At 39.0% G+C, this 24,962-nt stretch overlaps 3 protein-coding genes across 6 annotated transcripts; 1 reads left to right on the forward strand and 2 right to left on the reverse strand.

The window, feature by feature from the left end:
• Positions 1–639: 639 nt before the first annotated feature.
• On the reverse strand, positions 640–6,973 carry LOC144653250 (uncharacterized). Of its 4 annotated transcripts, XM_078513199.1 has the most exons (4): positions 6,292–6,973; positions 5,639–5,815; positions 4,958–5,045; positions 640–3,120 (listed from the first exon to the last, which is right to left on the reverse strand). In XM_078513199.1, the coding sequence occupies exon 4, from the start codon at positions 3,056–3,058 to the stop codon at positions 1,634–1,636; it is 1,425 nt and encodes a 474-aa protein (XP_078369325.1). In that variant the 5' UTR covers positions 3,059–3,120; positions 4,958–5,045; positions 5,639–5,815; positions 6,292–6,973; the 3' UTR covers positions 640–1,633. The 4 variants fall into 4 exon arrangements, with proteins under 4 accessions (XP_078369325.1, XP_078369326.1, XP_078369324.1 ...); XM_078513200.1 differs by lacking the exon at positions 4,958–5,045 and having other exon boundaries at positions 6,847–6,973; XM_078513198.1 differs by lacking the exon at positions 4,958–5,045 and having other exon boundaries at positions 6,771–6,973.
• Positions 6,974–7,509: 536 nt separating this feature from the next.
• LOC144653249 (uncharacterized) lies at positions 7,510–15,307 on the reverse strand. The gene is made up of 9 exons (XM_078513195.1): positions 15,189–15,307; positions 14,690–14,823; positions 14,255–14,299; positions 13,943–14,049; positions 12,900–13,360; positions 11,903–12,126; positions 11,280–11,385; positions 9,565–10,158; positions 7,510–8,352 (listed from the first exon to the last, which is right to left on the reverse strand). The coding sequence occupies exons 1-9, from the start codon at positions 15,256–15,258 to the stop codon at positions 8,144–8,146; spliced, it is 1,950 nt and encodes a 649-aa protein (XP_078369321.1). The 5' UTR covers positions 15,259–15,307; the 3' UTR covers positions 7,510–8,143.
• Positions 15,308–17,425: 2,118 nt separating this feature from the next.
• On the forward strand, positions 17,426–20,173 carry LOC144654641 (potassium voltage-gated channel subfamily A member 3-like). Its single transcript, XM_078514838.1, has 2 exons — positions 17,426–18,906; positions 19,678–20,173. Exons 1-2 carry the CDS (start codon positions 17,694–17,696, stop codon positions 19,905–19,907), a joined length of 1,443 nt encoding a protein of 480 aa, XP_078370964.1. The 5' UTR covers positions 17,426–17,693; the 3' UTR covers positions 19,908–20,173.
• Positions 20,174–24,962: the final 4,789 nt, after the last annotated feature.

The following is a 24,962-nucleotide window of genomic DNA, read 5'->3' on the forward strand; positions in this document are numbered from 1 at the left end:
TTACAAAACCAATTGTGGAATTGCACGCATTTTAGGCATTCTACTGATGAACGGTTACGGCAATTAGATATTTTCAAGAGCGTCATTACGTTCATGGTCTGTCCCCTTAGAATAGGTTTGCAAAACTTTTTATGTCCCCCTCTCCTGGATGGGATGCTAGTCCATCGCATGTTATCCCTAGGTATTTGAGGTACAATATCCCTTACAATTCACAGGTACCCATTTATTTCCCTGGGTGAGAAACCCTGTGAGAGTAAGGTGTCTTGTCCAAGAACGTAACACAAACATCCCGGCAAGGCTCGAATGCACCACGCGGCTTGCTTCGAAAATTCGCTAACGTAAGCAGCTGGGCGCTGCCCCCTCGCCTAAGGCTACTCAAAAATATTTTATAAATCAACCGTTCAGCGCGTTTGTTCAAGATATTTTGAATTGCCCCTTTAACACCTAAATGACAATTTTTCCTACCCTTTTCTGTACCCCAACTCGTTACTGGGAACTCCCTGCCCTTTTATGTACCTTCCTAAATAACTATCTGTTATAAACCTAACAGGGCACCCCTTTCGGGCAGAACCTCGCGTACAGTCAACTAAAGGGCTTCCTGTTAACTGATCAACCAGCAAGACACAAATCAGATCAAATTTTGACTACAAATGTATTTTCTCTCTTCTTACTCGCTTACAAGCTTAAGCAACTATTCTTTGTGAGCTCGCCGTCATTCCTTTTCTTAAGTATATATTTCGTCTCCTTAAATGCTGAGTATTAAAATATTTTCTTAAGAATTTCCTTACCTAGGGAGAAATATAGAACGTTAACTTGAATAATGCCATCAGACATGCTAAGTTCCTTTGAGCCAAAGTGTTTCATATTAGAAAATTTAATCGTTGTTCTAAAAAGTGGCTCTACATATATACAGGCATTTATATCTAGAATTTTCTGAAACAAAACCGTAACTTCCTGAAATATAAAAAGAATGTGTGCGAATATTGTTTTTGTCAATCGATGTTTAATAGAGCGGCGCTTTTATTTGAATGCCATAAAACCAAAACTAAAGTAATCGGTCTAATCTGGCCAATCATAAAGGACATAGACAATCCAGTGAACCAATCAAAACTCGAAACAAACTGTAGCCGGCGCGAAGCGCGGGAAAAGGTTCGCCAGCAAATCACGATTGGCTGATTGATTTAGAGAGTAGCGCGGGATTTTGAAACCAATCACAGAGCGTAGTGAAGCAAGACCAAAGCAATTCCCGATTACTTTCGATACTCTGTCGAAAATTGCTCTTAACTTTACAAAAGATGTAATTAGTTTTTTAACTATTCACTATATAAAAACGTAAATGGCAAAATGACCACAGTTATAGATTAAGCGGTGGTTATTCTGCCTTCGACCTTGACAAGTGGAAAAAACTGAACATGTCAAATATTCATCACATTGAGCGCAATAATCAGTCAAGCAGTCACTAAACCATCAATTAAACAATTAGTTAATCAAACTTGAAATGCAGGGCTGATCAAACAGCTAAGGACTGATGTTATAAATTTATTTTGGCCCAATATTTGGGCCAAAATTACCCTGAGCCAAAATTAGCCAATCAGTCAATCAACCAGCATCAATAGCATAATGTTCGCCTTCATCACAGTCTTTGCACATCAAGAGGAATCACATCTCTCAGTCGAACTTGTTCGCTTCCCTCAATCCTGGATTCCACATCACATGACTTAGACAAGTCCACATGCTTTTTATTCTTCGCTGCGCATGTCTTGAAACAGGAATACGCTGCCCGGCGCAAAGCTAACCTGTAGCTTGCGTCACGCAATGGTAACAGCGAAGAGATGGAGGATTGTGCGAAGATCAGCCATGTTATGAAGACGTGTGCTTGCTGTGGGTAGTTAACGGAGCAAATTTGTAACACAAGTAAAACATAAAGAGGCAGCCAGCAAGATGCTATCACGCAACACCTTAGACACAATAGACGAGACAAAGAGCGCTGTTGCTGGAGACCTTTGAATGGAGGCAGACAACGTGGACCCTCGAAAATATTCTTCTTCTTCCTTAACAAGGGATATCTATAAGGAACTCTTGAGGAAATAACAAAAGGTTCCCCTGGGACTTCATGCTCGGTCATCCCGGAAGCGGCACTTGAAGTCGTGTGCTCAGGCGCTTCCGGTGCTGCGCTAGGCTCACTTACGTTTCCCGGTTGCCTATCAAGTGTAGTTAGTGTCCTTTCGCGGGCAATAATCTCCAACAGTAGTGAAGCTCCTCGGAGTGAGCGCTGCCACTGGGAGGCTTTCCTGGTTAACATGGGGCTGTTACAAGCAGATATGACACCAGAGCGTCTGCCAGACGCCACACTTGACCGCCTGGACGGGTACGACTTGGTCGACGTGGTGTTTGATGAAGCAGTTGTTGTCATCTCGGGGTCATTAATCTTCGTTTCAAATTTATGTCGTTCCCAGAACAGCTGCAGTGGATAAAATCGACGCCTCTTCATTGCTCTGACAGCGAGAAAGATGGTGATCGATAGAATAGTGAAGGAACACGCAAGATAAAAGATAGAATAGTTTGAGAAGGTTGAAACATCGTTATGTGAGATGCAAGAATGCAATATAGGGAGGCCATTATAAACGCTCCAGCCCAGAAGAGGCAGAGCGCCCAATAGCAAACCTGTTAACAAACACACAGCAAGAAAAACAAGTTCTCTTCTGTTAGCCTGGCGTCTCTGATCTAAATAAATTTCATGTCGCAATTTTTGACAAAACACAGCAAAGAAGAAAAGAACCAGAAAGGAAGTGATTGTTATCCAGGAGCTTAAAAAGCTGAGGCTCTGACAGAGCGTCTTGTTATGTTCCAACCAAGTTGGGCCCATAACAATAGTAACGAGCATGAACCCAGGACCAAGCAGTGAAGCTGTGAAGTCGAGTGCAGCCAAAACTGTTATGCGAGGACATCTGAGGGCTGTACGATAGGAAATAAAGGGAACGACAAGGTTTCCACACACGCCTAATAACACGAGCACAATGGCGAGAAGAAGTTGGATAATACTGAGAACAGCAATCATGACTGGATCGTTGAGAAGTCGCGTGATGTGGAGTCTGTTCCTTCGATTAAATGGATGGGGATCTAAAGAATAATAAAGCAGAAAAGAGAAGAAATATGTCAGCCACTATTCAATAATTGTGCGTTAAGTTATTTAGGTATTGTGTGACTGTGCGACTACTCGAGCTAGGCAACTAGGAAGAAAAATTGTCAACAAAGGATGGTGACTTTTTCGCAAACGAACCAATAACGTTGAAGTATACAAACAATAGTTCAACAACAAAATTTGAACTGAAACCCAAAAAAGTTCCGGAAGATGCTGACCCCTCGAGAAAGAGACAAAAATTCATATAAACTCTACCTCCGTATTAAATACGGACACTCTTTCCTGCCCCTTTGGTGTTAGTCTTAGAGGTTCGGCTCCAGTTCCGTCTGCTTCAGACGGAAAGAACTTTTTGGTCAACAGATTAGTCAAAAATAACTCTTTTATTAAGACAAACTTTCATTTTCTTGTGAACTTTTAAATTCGCTAAGTTTATGTGTTATATAGGCTAAGAAATGTATTTTTTAAAGGTTTTAGTCCATAAGATCATCATCAGCGATAGTGGTCAAACTAGTTTGCATGCAGCTTGGTTTGTTCGATTTAGGTTATTCCCGAGGGTAACTGTTTGGCAACGAAACAATGTACTAGTTTGTCTAGGGTCGGCTTTCGCGAGCAGTTAGCAGGCCCTTCATTATTTTTCTTCGAAAAGTGGCTTTCTCGGTGCACGCAGCGCTGAGTTTAGTTCGACTTGTGGGTCGGGAAGGTGGATGTTTAAAGGAGCTACGACACCGGGATTTCAAATATTTTTGGACTAAACTGTTTTGAAATTAGTGGTAGGCAACTTAACCCATGAAGACATTATCTTTGAACATCAAAAGGAACTAAGGAAGTAGATATAACCTGAATTTGCGGATAGAAATCAAACTTTGGCTATAAATATTGAGTTTTTGAAGACGTGCGGAAACAACGTGAAAAAATTAGCCGTGATTTTTCAAGTTGAAATCCATTTGTATCCTAGCAATCTGTAGCCAAAGACGCTTGTACAAATTACCGCTCACGAGAATTCCCTTTAAGGTCCTTTAACTTTCTACTTCCATCAGTTAACAAAAGAGAGAACTCATTCTTTCAAAAAAGTTTCTAATTCCAAAACGTTAATCAATTTCAGTAATTGAAGTGAAAAAAATAAAAAGGCGGCGAAATGGAATGCCCAACAAGATGTTTTTCTTTTTTTCAAAATTTATAGCAAGGAAAAAAATTAAAACTATAACAGATACTCAACATATCAGATTAATTGTACGTAATTACTTGATTGTTTTCTTTATATACACAATTTGTTGTGTACCCTTTTTAAACTGCGCATTCAAGTTAAGTAACTTCAAGCTGATTTAGCATATGGCATTCGGTTACAACAACAAAAAAAGCCTGATAAATGCCCATGCTTGTAAAAACAAAAAAATAGTATCTTTTTATCCCTTTAAGCATTTTCCCAAACTCGAAATATTCGGTATTTCATTAGCAGTAATTCATTAGCAGTAATTTTGATTAAGCACATGGCATTCAGCTACGACAACAAAAAAAAGCCTGATAAATGCCCATGCTTGTAGAAACAAAGAAAAAGGATCTTTTTATCCCTTTCAGCATTTTGCCAAACTCGAAATATTCGGTATTTCTCATTAGCAGTAATTTTTGAAAGAAAATGTCTTGTAATACCATTATAGTATGCGAAAGCAAGGTAGAGGTTAAAAAAAAAAGCTGTTTTGCAGGCTACTTAAGATCTCTTTATTGATGTGTTTTTAATTCACCTGACCTGTCTGCTTTATAATGTTTGATGTTCTATGTAGAAAATAGATCTTGATCGCTGTTAACGTTAAAAAATACCTTAGAAACATCATTCGGCAACTTAACTGCTGGACAGCGAAATAAAATTTGCTTTTATATGTAGATCAGCAACTCCTCGGAGAAAAACCTTTTGAAAAAAAATTATGCGGAGTTACCTTAAGGTCACTATTTTAGCGAACATAAACCTAGCGATGTAAAGAAAAATCGCTCATTTAGGGACGTTGAAATCAACCGCGTAGAAGTTGTCCCCGGATCAGTCAAGAATCGAAGAAATCGCTAACTTAAAATCGCTAATCGCTAACTTAAGCTAAATTGCTAAATTTAGTTGTCGCTTATCATAGTATCCTTAAGGTGACAATCTGGTCGGGAACCGCATGTTAAACGTTGTACCAGAATGTTCTTTTTATAAAAAAAAAATAAATGTTCATTTAAACTGTAGCCCCTAACAGAAATTTTGAGTTTCGCTTTACAACTTATTTTAGCCTCGGTAGAAAATAACTAGTAAGCGATTTACGATTTACTAAAGTAAAGCGGCGAATTGCGAATTTCACAAATGCTACTTCTATCACTAAAACTGAAAAAAAAAACATAACAACTCGTAGTATATTTACTTAATGAGAATATTTCTTCGGAAGTAGCTTTGGAGGAAAGTTGAAAACTGAAGCGTGGATAAAAATTACAACTTATGGTAGGTAACCCAGGTATCATAACAGTACTTACCGGTGTTTACCAGGTCTGTTTTAACGTCTCCAGTTACGTAGGACAGAGCCAGAGGCAGAGCCGAGAAGAAATCAAATATGTCGAAATGGGCTTTTTTCAAGTAGAAGTGCAAACCATCAATAACTTAACCAGCTTTCTTTCACCGCTAAAACTGAAAGGATGATATTCTCTCCTTGTCTGAAAATTAAAGATGAACTGGTACTTTAACCAAATTTCAAGGAATGTTTGTTGCTGCTTTCTTTCAACATAGGTTGATTATTTTCTCACCATCAAAGCAATGATTCTATTGGTCAGAGAGGTTACTAGGTAACATGATGTTTTGTTATGACGTCATGATGACGTGGCACAAGTTGATTGGAACATTTAAAGAACTGGCTAAACAAGAAACCATTGTCGCGAAACATATGCCGGAAGCAAAATTAACTGGGAACGAGAAAATGTTCGTTGAAATATTTTACAAGGATCTTCTGCAAAATGGTGGCAGAGCCTATTCGGTTGTCGCACAGAAATTATGGAGCTTCATACCCGAGGACATTAAAATCTTTAAAAAAAAAATTAATCTTACTTTTGTTTCTAAATGGTGTTTTTTTTTTTTTTTCTTTTTTTAGGGTGTTTTTTAAAAAGATAATTAAAAGTTTACGAACAGTGCATACCAGACACTGAATCCTCCATTTAATGTTCTCTATAAATGTGGATCCGTTTGCTTCTCAGCCGCTGTGCTGTCTCAGTAAATATCACTCAATTTTCAAAAAGAAAACAACAGTTTTAACTATATAAAGCATGTTTTGACATCCTTATATCATCTTCAGTTGCAAATGTCTCTGTATAAATACATTATAAAATTGCGTCAATAAGTTTACTCAAGAGAAAATAATTTTCTCTTGGTTTACTCAAGAGTTTATGTTATCTTATATTATTTACAATTTTTTTTTTAATACACTAGAAAAAAAGAACAGCAATAGTTCTGAAAGTGACGTAGGAACAACACAGTTAAAATCACCAACAGCAAAAACAAAAACAAAAAGGAAACAAGAATTAAAACGAAAGAGATAAATCCGAGTGCTTAAGCTGTTGGTTTAAATATCATTCTTTTTTTTTAATTGCATTGAGAGTAAGTGGAAATTTTCCTCACCAAAGCCATCACCGCATTTCTCGAAACCATTATGGCATAAGGAATAAAGAGACAAACCAAAATGCGAATGACAGACCTTTCGCATCCCATCTTTGAATTCATCCGTCAAATTTGTTCTCTAGTTCATTTGTGACGATTTCCATTTTGGTTGTTTCGTCATTCTTTCTTTCTGCACATGCAATCACGCGCGAGTCACCGGCGATTTTAACTATTTGCGGCGATTTTATGCCCGATTCAAATTCACACGTGTAAATAAGCGGCCATTTCATGGTTATTTCAGTTATAGTGAATCGCTTTTGCTAGCATGCTCGAAGTAAGACGCGATTTACTGGCGATTTTCAGTTGAAGAGTAACGAAAAACATTATCGCGACTTTAAAAAAGTCTTGGAGTTTCAAAGAAAACAAGAAAACTTGCTGAGATCCTTAACCGGATTTTTAGCTGTCGACGTTATTTGGGGGCGACAAAGAAAACAGTCGGTACCAATACTCAGCTATTTGAGTTGCCTCTACGTCTGTTACGATGTTAGCCTTTCTAATTGCAACAAAGTAACACAATTGGAATTATGGTGCTTTCGTGATTCATGTAAGCATCGCATGTGCGCTGCGCTAACCGCTGCAAAAAGCTCGTAAAGTCGCCTGGCAAAAATTGGCCATAAAATCGCTATGAAATCGCCGCCAGTTTACACGTGCGAATTGAAATCGCCGCGGAAATCGCCTGTGCAAACGAAGTTTACGTGCATTGGTTTTTTTTCTCTCTCTTTTTTGCAATAATTTATCCGTTTATCCATTAGTAAATTAAATGACTTCAAAAACTTCAACTGATTCAATACGCTTTTGGTTTCAGCCAATCCCAAAAGGGACAGGATATGTAGACGTCGCCAGGAACAAAAAGCATTTCATGTATCACAATGATGTTTATAAAACGATGCACAAACTTGCCTCAGCGTATTTACAACAACTTTCACTCCCCGCCGCACAGAATACAAGAGAAACGCAAAAGGTAACCTCGCCTTGCCTTAGCCGCACCCAAATTAACAGAGTTTTATTATAGAGGCCTTCTTATGGAATAATCTACCCTTAGAATTTGAAAATGCTGGCTCTGTTTTTGTTGTTATTGTTTTTTGTGAAGTTCTTCGTTTAGGGCTCTTTCCTCGGTACGTTTTAATATGTTACTGTATGATATATTGTTTAAAGGTTTGGTCGCCATGCCATACCTGTTTATAAGTAAATACTGCAAAAAACACTTTCTGTGTTACTTCAACAACCGCTAGTATAAGTAGCGGTTACGACGTATTTACCGGTACGCTTTAGGTATGTACAGTGATAGTATACAAGATAAAATATTTGGTCTGGGAAACAATATATGTGTAAAATTAAGGAATAAAATAATGCCTGACTCGTGGAGCAAGCAGCAAACAAGTAAAAAATGATACCACAATGCTTGTGAATAACACGATTATAAACATTCTGTCCAAAACCATAGCGGCTCGTTTCCATTGTTCTGTGTTCCCCATCTTTGTGTTTTCTCTATCACAAAATCGAGAAAGTTCGACAAAACCGTCTGTAACAGCGGCTTGGTCCTCTGCAATAAAAAAGGCGCATAGTTTGAGATGGAAGATACGTGAGGCACTGGATGACCGACCGCCTGGCTGACCGACTGACTGACCAACCGATTGACTGACCGACCCACCGACTGACTGACTGACTGACTGACTGACTGACTGACTGACTGACTGACTGACTGACTGACTGACTGACTGACTGGCTGGCTGGCTGGCTGGCTGGCTGACTGACTGACTGACTGACTGACTGGCTGGCTGGCTGGCTGGCTGGCTGAATGACTGACTGACTGACTGACTGACTGACTGACTGACTGGCAGACTGACTGGCTGGCTGGCGGCTGGCTGGCTGGCTGGCTGGCTGGCTGTCTGGCTGTCTGTCGGTCTGTCTGGCGGGCTTACTGACTGACTTACTGACTGACTTTCTGACTAGCTGGCTGGCTGACTGACTGACTGACTGACTGACTGACTGACTGACTGACTGACTGACTGACTGACTGACTGACTGGTTGGCTGGCTGTCTGGCTAGCTGGCTGGCTTACTGACTGACTTACTGGCTGACTGTCTGACTAGCTGGCTGGCTGACTGACTGACTGACCGACCGACCGACCGACTGACTGACTGACTGGCTGGCTGGCTGACTGACTGACTGACTGACTGACTGACTTACTGACTGACTGTCTGACTAGCTGGCTGGCTGACTGACCGACTGACTGGCTGGCTGTCTGGCTGGCTGGCTGGCTTACTGACTGACTTACTGACTGACTGTCTGACTAGCTGGCTGGCTGACTGACTGACTGACCGACCGACTGACTGACTGACTGACTGACTGACTGACTGACTGGCGGGCTGACTGACTGACTGACTGACTTACTGACTGACTGTCTGACTAGCTGGCTGGCTGACTGACTGACAGAACGACCAATCGTCTGCCTGGCTGGCTGGCCAGCTGACTGACTGTCAGACAGACAGAAAGACAGACAGGCTGACTGGCTGACTTACTGGCTAGCTGCCTGCCTGCCTATCTGCCTGACTGACTGAGTGTCTAAATGACTGACTGACTGACTGACTGACTGACTGACTGACTAACTGGCTGCCTGCCTGACCGACCGACCGACCGACCGACCGACCGATCGACCACCGAATCATGCGACCAACGATCAGTTCGTTGTCTATTTTAAGCTTTAATTATCATGATTTTAAAATCGTGGGGTCTGATATCAATCTCATCTTACCTATGTCAGAATCATTTTTGTCCGTGTCAGAGTTCGGTCCCATCGGCTGATTAATTTCGTCATTTAATTGGCTTGAAACGTCTTCGCCGCACTCGTTACCATTCTCCTCAGCCAGTGATTCATCCCATGACGACTGAGTGAACCAAGATGATCCTGCTGAACAAATCAGAGTATGCTCTGTTCGCTTTACCGCTGGCCTACTGCTATTCATCGAGGTCGCTCTTCGCTTGAGTACTGTCATAAACTCATCATCATTGTCGCAGGCAAAGGTCACTTTTTTGCCCTCCTCTGGAGCGCCTGCATTGTTTTCATTTTCAGCTGGACTTGTAACATTGTACATGGCTGCAACAACGTTTTCGTCTGATTTAAACGAGGCAAAGCTAGACATGCTACTGCTTAACTCAAATGAAGAACCAGTTTTAGCCAGCTTTAGGTGTCCCTCCTGATCTTCTTGACTTGTTGTTGAAATCCGGGGGAGTGAGTCACCGATACCACTGGTAATAATCTGGGGTGGTTCTCGACTTGTACTGGGTTGTTGATCATCGACTTGGATTTGGCTGTCCTTTTCCGTTTCTACCTCCTTCAGATTTGAATCTGCCAGAGGGTTAAAAAAGTAACCTTAATTAAAATCACAGCGTGAAATTTTAAGAAACAAGCAGATTTGCTCTACGTAAATTATGTGGGGCTAATAGAGCGGTTTTCACTTGAGTGTCCAAAGTAATTTTCGTTTGCTTTGGTTTTGCATTGCTACGCTTAGTGATTGGCTTAAAAATCTCGCGCCACTTTCTTAGTCAATCAGAACTTAAACCAGAACCAACCGTGACTCGCTCGCGCACGTTTTCCCGCGCTTCGTGTTTGCGATCGTGATGTATTTGCATCGAGTTTTGATCGGCTCACTGGCTTACTTTGTGTACTTTGTGACCTGTGTTCTTTTGGTTTTAAGACACTCAATTGAAAACTGCTCTAATGCCGCCTTATTAAGTATAAAAGATTGTAAAGTTTCAAACCAATTTAACGCGATAATGACGTCTTGTGAAAAGTTCGTAAACCTAAGAACAGACTTCCTTTTTAAACCATCAATTGAAAACACAAAATTAATTTAAAGCCACTCACTATTAAAGGTTTTACTTCGTATCCTGATTGATTCATACAGATTATACGATCAGATTTTTCTGTGAATTCAGTAATTATCGTTGCAAGTCTTCTACAGCAAAAACTTCACCCAGACGTTACACCTTTCTATAAAGCTCTATGTCAACAGGAATAGAAATTAAGACAAGTTCCGCTCAAGGTTCGAGCAATAAGATCAAAAATTAGTTACCAAACATCTACTCATAGCACAGTAACATTTTGCCGGTATACCGTTTGAAACATCTCACTACAATTCATTTCTCCAAGTGACCCCGCTATTAAATTCTAAAGCATCAGTCTTGAGAAATTCAATGCCAAACCTCGGTAAGAAAGGCTTAAAACGCGTGTTGTTTGGTTTTGAACCGACCTGAAACTTCCATTTTAACTAAAATATGGAGAACTTCCAATTCGTTTTTCTCTCGCGGGGTCAGCTTGAGAACTAAAATTTCGATAGGTTCTTCTTAACTGTGTTAAAACTGTGACCATACTATGAGTTTTTTTTGGTAACTTTATTTTTGCCTTGATGGCTTGAATACTCAGAGGAAACCGCCTTAATAATAATTTAAACATGTCCATTTGCGCACCTGTATCTGCAGGGTGGACCTTTGATCGCCTCCGTTTGGGGTTTGGATTTGAGCGTCTACAGGGATTGGTAAAGAGCAGTGGTTGCAACCACCGAAGGATAAAATTCTGTAAGACAAAACAATACATTTGATTAATTTAAATACTAAAGTCTGATCAGTTATAGCATAATGTGTCATATCTGTATTTTAGGGGGGTTGTTTTGGAATCATTTTAAACGTGACTTCTCTACGTCTACAAATCATTCCTTGAAGCCCTCGCTCCCCCGTATGGTTGGGCGAATGCCAGAACAAAACAACTGATATTGCTGATTTATCACTGATTGAATGCACTCTGTGAAAGCTGTAATGTGATAGTTAGTTGGTTTCCTGGACGGCAATTCAATCATTAACTGGGGTGTTTGTGTTGTGTTCTTAAGCAAGGCGCTTTTCTCATAGTGCCTTCTGAGTTGAATTGAAATGTCAGGGCAACCCAAAAATGTTGCAAAATGATCTGCGAAGGACTAACCACCATCAAAGAAAAGTACCAATTTGCTTGTGGACGCTTTATTCTACGAGAAACTGAAATAAGCGCCAGTCTGTTGATCTAATAGTCTCCAAAAAGGCTTTTTATACGTGGTTCGTACCTTGAGACCAAGAAAAAAGTATGCATGGTGTATTTCCAGGCCGGATGAATTCATGAAGTACAGCGCGTACACCAAACACGTACAGCACATGGCCAACACGAGGATGATGATGGCGCAGCCGTAGAACTTTGTTAACAGAGGGAAGGCTGTTGATGTTTTAGGCATTTTCGAGTTCACCAGCAGAAGATACACGGACAAGCACAGAAGGAGGTTTATACCAGCCTCTGAAAGCAATACATTCAAGAAAGCTGTTTGTGCGCGATAAATGAAATCAACCCAAGAATCTAACACTGTCTCTTCCTTTTGTTCACAGTAATGATAATCCTATGCGTATTTTCTCGATTAAACGCCGGGTAGCGAATAAACGCTGGGTCTACAAGGTGAAGTTGAAAATAGGACCCTCAGGTATTTATTTGAGGTATAATAAGCTGTAGGTATATTAGCAAGATCAAGGAACTAAGAGAGATATAAGCAAGATATATGTTTGAACATTGAACACTGGGCTCGAATAAACTGCAGGAGTCAAATAAACATCGGGTCCGCGAGGCCAAGTTTGAAATAAACGTCGGGGGCGTTTAATCGAGAAAATACGGTAATACTGTAACGTTCCACTAAAAAGGTCTCCCAACTATAAGTTCCTCAAGTCAAAAACTCTCTCCATAATAAGTCCTCCCAGATATATGCCTTTATTCAAAAGAAAGTTATTATCTCATCTTATTACAAGTACCCCTATCCCTCTCCTCCGAAAACCAGCCAACCAAAACAGCCTTTCGAAAAAATATAAGAAGGGGCCTTTAACTATCGAAATTGTACAGTGTCTATTTCAAAACTTGCACTGTTTTACCGACGCACAGTGCCGGCGCCAGAGCTAGCAACAATGGATTTTTCTTCCAACCACGTCCGCGTAAGATATATCTTTCCTGAACAAATTGCTCTACTAAAGATTGAAATTGATAGCTGTACATTACTTTAAGCTAAATTGGATAGCAACCCTTACCCATTCGCTTTCCTACTTCAGGTGGGATAAGGAACAGCAACAGCGACAGGAAAGAGATGGCCACCGGTGGAGCGATGTAGTTGATGACATAAAACAGAGCTCTTCGTCTTATCACTATGGTATACACCACAGTGGACAGTTCATTATCATGAGAAAAATACTTCTGCTCACGCTCTGCTGGAGATATTTCAAGTAGATCCCACATGTTGTTTTTGATGAAGTACGTTAAATCAATCCCGCCATTTCTGAGGCCAAGCTTCAGAAGTGTATAATCCATTGTCCAAGAGCCAAACGTCAAATGACAAGTCTGGTCATCAAAGGGGAAGTCGGCAATGTTCAAAGCGCATGCGCTATGGATGGTTGTGGGCTGAGAGAAGAAGACGAGACCGTCGCTGTAGACAATGAGGCTCATCTTTAAGCCATCCAGGTTTGAGATACCAAAGTCTCTTACCGTGCCGACTCTGGAAAAGGAACGTACAGTGGAGCCCGTTAAAGGAACACTGTTACGGGGTTTTGTCTACTTTTCAGTAAAAGTGCTCAAATTGGCAAAGTTCTCTTGCAAGTACACGAAATGCATCTAGAACATCAAGGTGAAGATATAAAGCAAATAATTGTGTTGAAGGAAGGGAGATGGGAGTCGTTGTAAGTTTTTTAGCTGTTTTCCAGGCCACAAGGGCAGAACTTGAAAAAATCAGCCTAACTTTTTCAAATGAGATCAAAAGTTCCTGATGACACTGATCACATAAATAATTTTATCACCCGTTTATAGCTTCAGTACACTTGCATAGTAACTTCGAACAAAACTGGACCACAATTTCTATACGTCTTTAGGCTCTTTTCTTCAAATTATCATAATAGGACTTTATTCTATTGCTTCGAGATTGCTGTACAGGAACACAACTAATGCGTTTAATATTACGTATTTACGAGCGAGTGTCGTAAAGCCAAAACCAAAGTAACTACTCTGGCCAATCACAAAGGACACAGACAATTCAGGTCTCTAAGTGACTTCAGGTCACGTGACGGCCCCCGATTATACTCACGCTGAGTAAAGAGTCATGTCTGGTGTCCAGATCTCTTCAAAATCCAAGGTTAGAGAGTTAATTTTGTAGTCTGACGAGTTCCATTGCAGCCGGTTGTCTGTCCAGTACTAACGAGAGAGTTAAAAGATATGAGTCATAAATGTGTAGCTTCTATTTGTTTTTTCAATGCTCCTTCTCAAAACAAAATTTGATCAAATGGAGATCTCGAGCTTGTAACATCATTAGCCTTGTTATGTTGAAAAAGTAGAAAGATTATAGCTCTGCAAAGTTTGACATTTAAATGACTTGAATTGATTTTAACACTTTACTTACCATTCGAAACCAAACTTTCAGACCAATTTCTTCCTTTTTTGGATCCTGTGTTTAAAATATGTAAAATAAGTTCCGTGTTGCTTGCTGAGTTGTTTTGTTGCTAAGAATTATAAATAAAGCTGCTAATAAATAAAATATTTCAAGACTGATAAATTGAAAAGTGCACAACTTAACCACCCGGAGGGAATCCTGTGATTAAAGATGAAAAACACTTCTTCGGCGTGAGAAATTTGTTTGCCGAGAAAGTAAAATCCCTTCTTTAAGATAGGTTTTCAAAAGTTCTTGAATTGAAAAGCGGATGGTGGAAAGAAGGCATCAAAGCAAAAAAGTATAGAACCCCAGGGGGGTAAATCCGTATAATCATGGAAATTTATCTGTTAAATGAGACTGTAATAGATTTTTTCTCAGGTCAATACTATCACCTGTAACACTTACCACTTCGTCAATGTTTAAAACTACCAAGTTAAGCGAAATGCTCACAGGTGTCGAAGGACGCTGGTTCTTGCTGTAGTTTGCGAATAGGACTTGTCTCAGTTCCATTTCAGCCCCCTTGCTAGGACGGGACAGACCTATGGTACCAAATGTGAGAAAGAGGTAAACATTTCCAAGAGAAAGAAACGCTAAGAAACGACCATGTCGCTGGATTGCGAGGGAAATGAGCATGATCTAGCAGGCTTAAGAAAAATAAAATTTTCAGAATACAGCTCTGACAGAATGAGGCCGATGTTGATTTAAAGAGAAGGAGGAAGCCAGCTTTCTTACAAAGGAAAAAGTGGCTAAGAACTATAACTACAACAAGGTACAGCCACTTGATAGAAAAGACGATCTTAATGGTGTCGAGTTGGCCTTGAGAGCTGTCAGACATAAGTATCAATCTTTGTATTGTTGTATAGATATTAAAATACTACTTCGCAACAAGAAATTCGCATACTACCTTGATCTCCAAATGCCGTTACGAGTAGCCCAGTTATGATTCCGCTGAGAAGAAGTGAATTTGTCTCCATCGTTAAATGCAAATTAAAGCATAAACAGGAAAAACAGTCGAGGAACCGTGCAAAAATTCCGCGTTTTTGCTGCTAACAAGAATACCTGCTCTCCTTCACTTTAGACAATTTGTGACGTCATAACAGGTGGCTCATTGTACAATTATTTATCGAAGTAAAAGCGAATACTTATCTTATCATATACAAAACCAGTAGATAAGATAAGAAGCTTCATTAGATATCTGTTACTAGATACAACACAAATAAGTCTTAAAGTGTGCGGGCCGATTTGAATAAATGAGAAATCTACTTAAACCCTGATTGCAAAAATAAAAATCTCTCACGAATATTCTATGGTTCGGTTTTGTAAAAGTGGAATGCCATTTGCAATTTATACGAAAAAAAAACGGGTAATAAAGTGGTAGGTGCCATTCTCGGAACTAACATTAAAAGAAATGTCGGTACGGCAATCGATGAAGGAGAATATTCCAAACTTTTTGGACTGAAAACTAAACGAGATAATGATTATTTGCCTTGAGCAATAGAAAGCCTTCGTTGACGATAAATAAACGAATTTGTACGAATAAACCTCGGCGATCTGCGTTTATTGATTTCTTGAAATAATGTCATATATTTTTTAAATTTATTTTAAAAAGTAAAGTTTCTGTTCCTTTTTATTTTGTGCTATTCTTTGTTTGTGATAAATTTGTTTAAGTATTAAATGTAAATACCGAGTTAGGTTTTTACTCAATTTATCATGTTTCGGCATATAGATAAATTTTGCCAACAAACAAGTTGTCACATTCGATCAACTGTGTTTGTCGCAAAACCCGTAATGAATCATATTTTAGACATGTCTAAATTTGGTAACATAAGAACTTTTAATGGGCGCGGAAATGGTTTATTTTGCTTTCCCTACTCAGATCATAAAAGCTAAATGATAGCCCTCGTCGACCATTTGTGAAAAATTGCGGTCGCCATTTTGTGCGTTTCTTTGCAAGGTGAGGCCAGTGGTTGTACAAAGATTCGTGCGTGGCGCTCGCGTGTCCGCTCGCGTGTGGTCAGTAGCTGCGTGGAGTTGCGTGGAGCTGCGTGTAGTCTTCGCTTTTACTTTCTTCCGTACCTCTTTTGTTTTAAAAACTATAAATAACAACGCTAAGTGGGTTGTCATAACTGATTGATTCGTTTCCACTTAAAACAAAGCGCATTATCGGCAGGAAAATTATCATTATGATTACGGCTTCACGAAGGCTAGGCAAAGAAACAGTCTACTAGAAACCAATTGAGCTCACTGAAAAGGTCTTCTTTAATTTATAAAACCTGTTTGCTTCGCGATTAATTCATTTGAAGGCCACGAGAATAAAATTTTCGTGACAAAAATGTACTTTGTTTTAAGTGCAATCAATCTATGCCAAGAACGCTTTGATTAACGATAAATTTAGAACACAATTACAATCAAATGTGGGGTGGCAGTCAGCGAAGCATTCCGCACATGAATTTCGTCATTTTATCACTGCAAGACATCAACAGATCAAAGGGTCCAATGTTCTCTAAACACATTAACATGTTTTGGCCACTTGAAATCAAAACACTTAATTTTCATAAGGATTTAATAAAAGGTTGTTAGACACAAGGAATAAATATGGCCCTTGAAACACGGAACACCAGTTGTCAGCTAAGATTGTTCTGTATTAAGCAACAGACTTGAGAACTTGATAGAAAACACATGGGTTAAAAGGTTACTTACACGTGGCGAGATAACAAGTTTATCAAAAGGTTGTGTTTTGTGGTTAACAACTTTGTAGTTAATTAAACTAAAATCTTGTATTCGGTTGAAAACATTTCAGTTAATGACTGTTCCTATCACAGGGTTTCATGGCTAACTCAAGGCGGTCTCTTTTGTTGGGTCAACAGCTTATGCGTTATTAGACGAAATCGTCTGTTTTGTAAACAGCGCGTTAATGTGTTAGAAGTATAAGCCAATAATAATAAAACTAACAATAATAATAATACCAACTTCAAATACTTTGTTTACGGAAACACTTAGCACATGTTAGTAACATATGAGCTCACGGCTAGTGGCCATTTTCAAAATCGGCTGGAAACTGAGTTCACGATTCTTAATTAATTACTTTATTTGCAGCTTTGCATTGCTTGGCCCCGACACGCAAGCATTAGATAAACCGGCCATGTCTGATGAAATCTTTTCCGCCTGGGAGAAAATTTTGCCGTCGCAATCTTTACCTCTTTGAGACAATACTTGATCATCGATAGATATAACATGTCAAAATCAGTTATCTTTGGAAGTCGGTGTCCCGTGACTAATAATACTCCCCGCTGTACGTATACTTCTATTAAAATTGACAACAACTTACAAAGATGAACTTTGCATGTTGATCAGTCCGTGGACTCGATACAGCTGTATCTCATCCGTCTACTCTCGTTGAGAAATCATCATGCTACATTTACACGGACAACGATTAAGGAAAACTGCGTCGAAAACGAGGCAGCGAAGTCGAAGTCTTACTCAACCCAATTTATTTCACCGCCTCGGAGAGCACTCAAAGCAGGCGGTTATTCAACCATACCGTAGCAAAAGCAGAAAGGCAAGCGATCGTTCAAATGGAATCACAGTGAACGTTAGTGGGAAGAAATATTTCTTTACAGTGCGATTATTATCCCAGTTTCCTGATAGCTTACTGGCACATCGAAAGAAACGAGCTTTTTTCTACGATTGCATACGAGGTGAATTGTTCTTCGACAGGAATCGTACAGCGTTTGAAAGTGTCTACAATTTTTACCAGTCAAAAGGAGGGCTAGTGCTTCCCGATGAAAACTTCCCGGAACAGCTGCTGGCGGATGAATTGTACTTTTATGGAGTATACCAGTACATCAGCGAGGATATCAAGAAGACCAAATTAGCTGTTCCTACTGCCTTGAAAAAGAAACAGGTTGCTCCTGCAAGGAAATGCCAAAAGGAAGTATGGAAGATCTATGAGATTCCCGATTCAAGTGCCATTGCTAGAGTAGTAAACCTGTTCTCTTTACTCGTTATCATCTGCTCTGCTATAATCCTCTTTATTGATACACTTCCTGCTTTCAGGAGCTCAAAATCCGTGACCCCGTCATCGAATTTTACATCGATCTCTGCAAGGAATTCCACTGATGAGGAAAGCTTCATATCGCCCCAAACGGCCAAGATTATTTCGATATTGGAAGCTTCCTGCATCGCCTGGTTTACGTTTGAGCTTCTCGTACGCTTCTTAGTTTCTGCAGAAAAACGCAAGTTTTTTCTTCGGCCGTTAAACGTCATCGATTTGATCGCAATTGTTCCATTCTACATCTCACTGTTTATTTCTTCCAGCTCCCTCGGAACGCCGCTGTACATTTTGCGCGTGCTTCGGTTGTCAAGGGTTTTCAGAGTCCTCAAAATCTCCCGGTACATTTCAACAATGAAAGTGCTTGGAAAAACCGTCAGAGCGAGCATAAGCGATCTGTGGACCATGTGCTTTCTTAACATAATTGGAACTGTTCTGTTTGGTAGCACGACTTATTACTGCGAACAGTGGGACGAGGGGACTAAGTTCGACAGCATTCCTGTGGCTTGTTGGTGGGCAATAGTGACAATCACTACAGTCGGATATGGGGACCTGGTGCCGAGAACACTTGGTAAGCTGAAAACCTTAATTTACATTATCGCTTTAGAGGTCTTGAAGGTGATGTGCTATGGCCTTATGGTTAGTGCGCCGGACTCCGGTTCGAGCGGTCCTGGTTCGAGCCCTGGCAGGGGAATAATTCCCCTGCGCAATTCCCCGGGAATTGCGTTGTGTTCTATGGCAAGACACTTTACTCTCGTAGTGCCTCTCTCCACCCAGGTGTATAAAATGGGTACCGGCGTATTTACTGCTGGGGGGTAACCATGCGATGAATTAGCCATCCAGGGAAAGAGTATAATTACTCCTAGCCGCTTAATGCTACAGAAACCGGGATAAACTTCAAGTAGTAAAGAAGTTTACTTTTTTTTCTACTATTATTAAGAAGTTTTAATCTTCGGTTTTTGCCAAACTACACCGTTATGAACACATATGACCATAGTTTAATTTCTCTAGTTTCTTAGCGACAGAGGTTACCATAGCAACGATTATCAAACATGCCTAATTTTCGCGAAGAAAAAGGCTTGTTTGAAGACAAAAGAAAACGATAATCGTTGCTATCTTTTTAATAGTCAGTTGTGTTACCTTTTGGATTGAAAGTGGAGGATCTCAGGAATTTGAGACGTTTTAATAAGCGCCACTTTTGGCGGGAAAAGCGCGCGCACATTGCGCTGGACCACTGTGTGATGCCACTTAACACCGGTGACGTGCATGACGTAAACAACGACTGTCGACTCACTTCCTGTCATCTATTCCTTGTTTTGATTGGCTGACTGTTGTTTTGCAGGCGGCAAGATAGCGGGCAGCATCTGTTCTGTGTCTGGAGTCTTGCTTATTACACCTTTCTTGCCAATCATCTTTGACAAGTTTAACCGGTTTCAACTGCAGGAGGAGACGAGTCCAGCCGCCACAGGACAGGACACGCGCGATCAACCACGCCCACGTGCCTATTCGACGCCGTACGAGATAAACGAATCGTTGGTTAAGAAAAAAACGAGACGATATACCATTGGGTGAGAAAGAGAACGAGAAGATTTACCATGTAATATTCTCAGAAGAAGAAGAAGAAGAAGAAAAGAGGAGGAGGACGAGGAGGGAGCAGGAGAGAATAATGTTAATAGGAAAGACAATGGAAAATTTAAGTAACTCGCTATTAGCAAAGGATTCCAAACTAGCGAATTTAATCGTACTTCAGTGTTAATGCAGTCGATAAAAAATTATTAATCTACAAACCATGCATAAGGGTTATTATCGTTCGTTTGTTTTATGTTCAATAAAAGAATTCTGACTTTAGAGACCATTTCATTTTTCTCGTTACTTATGCCTTTTTCCATCAAGAATAGCATAAACCGCCTGAGGGTAAATAAGGGAATTTTCCACCAAGAAATTTTCCTACAGTCAGTCACCCATAAAGAAAACTTCTCAAACAGGGAACTGTTGTCCTCTGCACGTATTGCTTCCCTGCAATCAAACATAGCGGCCGGTGATTTACACTGAAACAACCGACATGATCAGGCTGAAACTGTTCGAAAGCTGGAAAACACCATCCACCGTATAAATCACTATCCAGCAATAAGTGTTAGCAAAACATACTACGTTATCTACTGGACAGTGATTTATCCGGTGGATAGCGCTATCTAGCTTTCGAGCAACCGGGGCCAGATGGATAAGAAGTTACGTGACGGCGTTTGCACTGATGCAACCAGGTTAACTAATACCTCAGTAAGGGTGCGACTTTTACCCACAATTCTGGAATAAGAATGGTTGGTACAGAATGCTAGGAATAATTCAGATTGCCTACCATTAAAAAAGGCCATGTAGTCGAGGTTATATAGCGTAACAAATATGGCGGCCAACAAAGAGGCTGCCATTGCAGTCTTGCAGCCATTATCGCAGCAATCTTTCTACTTAATAAAGAGGAGGAAGAATGTATGGAGACTGTAATAGGTTTGCCGAATGTTCTAGTAGTGCTATTTACTATGGAGAGGAGACACATCGCTCGAATCACGGGCTATGTCATCCGCCATCTTGGATTTCCATTCACGACATTCTGTTCATTGTCCCCCGGGAGTAGAATAGATGGAATGGCGTTCTATCCATTCCAGAATAGGAAGGCGGTATAGAAAAACGCGCGAATTTCACACTCTGGTCATTCTCATTACAGAATTATAAATAGAAAACGCACCCTTAGAAACAGCGTCAAAATGACATAGAAAGGGACTATAAATATTTGCACTTCTGGACAAGCTTATTTCTTGCTCTTTTTTTACACGGTACAGCAAGCCACAACTCTTTCAGTAACTGTGTGATGGTGCTATTGCACAATCAAGGATGTGGATTTGAATGTACATGATCAAAAGATCATTTGGTAAATATTTAGCTTTTTTCTGTAAATAAACTGTGCCAATTTTATTAGTCTTTCCCTATACCTCGAATTTATTTCCCAAACCAAATCAGTTAATCACTTCATTGTAATTACCCGGTTTTTCGTTTTTAATCGTGTCAATAGAGCGATCGCGAGCGAAAGTCGTAAGACCGAAATCAAAGTAATCACTCTGGCAAATCACAAAAAACAAAAACAATCAAGTGAACGAAACAAAACTCAAAACAAATACACGTAGCCGGAGTCAAATGAGTCAATGAGTCATGAGTCAAATCTTAAATTAGAGTTATCAGTGGCGGATCCAGACCTTCAGGTAAGTGGGGGTCAGTAGTAATGTACTACACTCTGAGGCAAAAAATTTTTTGCCTTAGAGATTTAGTACATAACTACTATCAGCACTGGATTCCAAAAACTGAAGCCAAATCTGAAACCAAAACTGAAGCCAAATCTGAAAAACTAAATCTGAAAAACTAAATCTGAAGCCAAAGTGAAAAACCTAAACTGAAATCAAATCTCAGAATCAACCCTAGGTCAACCCAAGGTCAAAAAATGGAAACCAAACCTTGAAGCCAAATCTATAAACTAAACCTTGATTAAATGATAAAAATAATCTTTGATTATTTTTGACAATATTTAAAAAAAACTTCTTATACTCTTTTTTAAAAATCTTGCATCTTAGTGCGTTTAAAACAAACCTCGTTGACATAATGAAAATCAAAAAAATGGAAATCAAATCTCAGGATCAAGCTGAGTTCTTATAATAAAAAACAAAACTGAAAATCAAGCTGAGCTATTATACAAAAAATTCAAAATGAAAATTCAAGCTGAGCTATTATAGTAAAAACATCTGCTGAACTTATTGTTGCTATGGTTTCATAATATTTGCTTAATCACTCTGAAATACAATAGATGAATCCTTCTTGATGATTCTTCCCAAGGTCAGCTAACAGTTGGATGATTTTTCACCAACCAATCATATTCAAACAAACTTTATTATAAATTTTTTTGATAAAATTTATTTTACTCAAAAAGTTTATTCTCAGTATTGAAATCTAAGCATTTGAAAATATGCCGAAATCAAAAATAGAATCAAAAATGAAACCAAACCTCGAAGCCAAACTGAAAATCAAAATGGAATCAAAACTGAAAAGCAAGCCTGAAAAACCAACCCTTGGTCAACCTTAGGATCAAAATAAAAAAATCTCTTATACCTTTTATAAAAATTTTTATAGTGCGTTTATATATCTTTCAAATCCTTGATTGTAATCCAACTGTTGAAGTCATCGCTGTATCCTTTCCACTTAACTAAAGCTTGTTTCTTCTTATAATCTCTACGGACCACTTTATCAATTCTGAATACATCCTGTTTTGCTTTTAACAGTTCAGGTTCATAAAAGCTTCCTTGTATGTCTTCATTATTGAGATCTTTCAATTTGAAAGTAATAGGATTAGTGTATTGTATCTTATCGATTGTAAAAATTTCTTCGGTCCAGTTTGGCGTGTACCCTTTATCGAAAATATTTCTTTTATACTTCGATATTCGAACCTTATCACCTATTTTGAATTTCGGTTTCTGTTTTGATGTTTTCATATCACCGTATAAATTGAAATATACTAAGCCTTCATTCTTTTTCCTCGATGCTTCTACGGGTGTCATTTTAATGCTTGAGTGTTTGGTATTATTATACTGCTTCACTAATTTGGGCAACATATCAACATACATAGTATTGCCTTGTACGGTAAACTGCTTCCACATTCGGGTTTTAATTGTCCTGTTCCATCGTTCACAAACACTACTCTTCTCTTCGTTCTCGGTGGAGTATAGTGTTATACCATTCTTTTCCAAAAGCTCCTTCATATTTTTATTGTAATACTCTTTCCCTTTATCAGTCCAAAGATATTGTGGTTTACGCCCCTCTTTGAATATTGTTTTGAATGCTTGAGTTACTGTTTCACCTTTTTTATCTTTCAAAGGCACTATCCAACCATATTTACTAAAAACATCCAGTACCATGAGAAGATATCTGTAGCCTTTGTTCCATTTACTGAACTGTTGCATTTCAACCAAATCCGAACACCATATTTCGTCAATATGATTCACAATAACACGCCGTCGAGTAAAGTTCCTCTTTATTTGCGTGTGTAATTCATCAGCTAATTTTTCTTGCCAGTTTTCTTCACCCGACGGCTTTTTACGTTTTTTGGCTTTTTTTTTTTTATACCCAATCCGATTTTTCTTTTACTAGCGATTAAAGCTTGTACCCCTGTTGTTCCCCATGGACGGTCTTTAAATGGTATTTTTGATATTCTCTTAAGCATAAGATCATCTGCCTTATGTTTATCAGCTAGTGATTTTGAATTACTGTAATCAATATCATGCTGTTGGCATATGCTATCTAGATTGTTTATTGGATCTCTATATTTAGGATCGTTAGATGCTAATCTTTTTTCTAATTTAGTTCCAGGTCCACAATAATTGTACTTTTTTCCTGTAGGTGTTCTCATGTGTAGTTCTCCAAGTTTTGATAAGTGTTTTTGAATATCAAGACCCTTACCCTTTTTATAGTAATCAACATTGTCTTTTACACCTTTGAGAGCTTGCCCTGCTAAAAGTCTTGCCATTGAAGCAAAGCTAGGTGATGGAGTTACGAAATTTGATGCTACATAGGCTATTTTATCAACAGTAGAAGGGGGTTTATAACGTGCAAGAGCCCCACCTTTTATGAATTTACTCTTCTTTTTACCGCAAATATAACAATTTGATTTTTCCATAAGACGGCCATTCTTTGCTTTGACCTTTTTAGAATTCATTGACTCAGTATTCTTTTTACATGAAACACAGTATGACTTACACATATATATATATACATTAGATATTTAATCGCAGTATGTGTTTCGCCATTTTTTAGATTTCTTATCCCAAACGGTTCCAGAGCATGACGGATCTTGATGCTCACTTGGGGATGTCCAGAACTTTTTTGAAAATAATCCATTTTTATTGTTGAAAGCCCCTTTAGCAATTTCACCACTCCAGTATTTATCAAACAATTTTTTATCACCTCCAGTAGCACCTATAATGAAGGATGCAATATCTTGAGCCTGTTGAAACATCGGAATCTTATCGCCGATCTTTTTGTTGATGATTTGGCCAACTCCCCGACCTTGTGTCTTTTTTTTATTGCTTACAAAACGGGTTTTAACGCTTTTACATTCAGAGCAAATGCATCTCATCATAAGTCGCCCATTTTTGGTTTGAACATATTTTTCACTTTCTGGTACGCATTCTGTCTGTTTTTTCTGCTTTACGCAATACGATTTAACCATTATATATATAAGTTATATATTTCTGAAATAATTTTGAATGAATTTCTCATTCTTCATTGTGTCATATATGTCAAACACTTCCAACAAATTAGAATACGTATTCCCATGGTTCATCTCATTCAAAAAGTATAAACAGAAGTATCCGCATGTGGTTGTATTTATATTCTGTATCTGATTGTTTTGATGTAGCAATGTTAAATTCTTCTTTTTTGCGTGATCGACTATTTTTTGAAATGGAGGCATACCAAAACTATCAAAATAATTGATTACCTTATCTTTTACATAAGTTGCAACCCAATGACTTCCACTCAGATATGACGGTTGGAGATTGTAAATGAATATTCCTAATTTGTGATTATGTGGCA

Source organism: Oculina patagonica, chromosome 5 (assembly GCF_052425735.1).
Source record: "Oculina patagonica isolate OP01 chromosome 5, crgOcupat, whole genome shotgun sequence".
In the NCBI taxonomy this organism is placed as follows: domain Eukaryota; kingdom Metazoa; phylum Cnidaria; class Anthozoa; order Scleractinia; family Oculinidae; genus Oculina; species Oculina patagonica.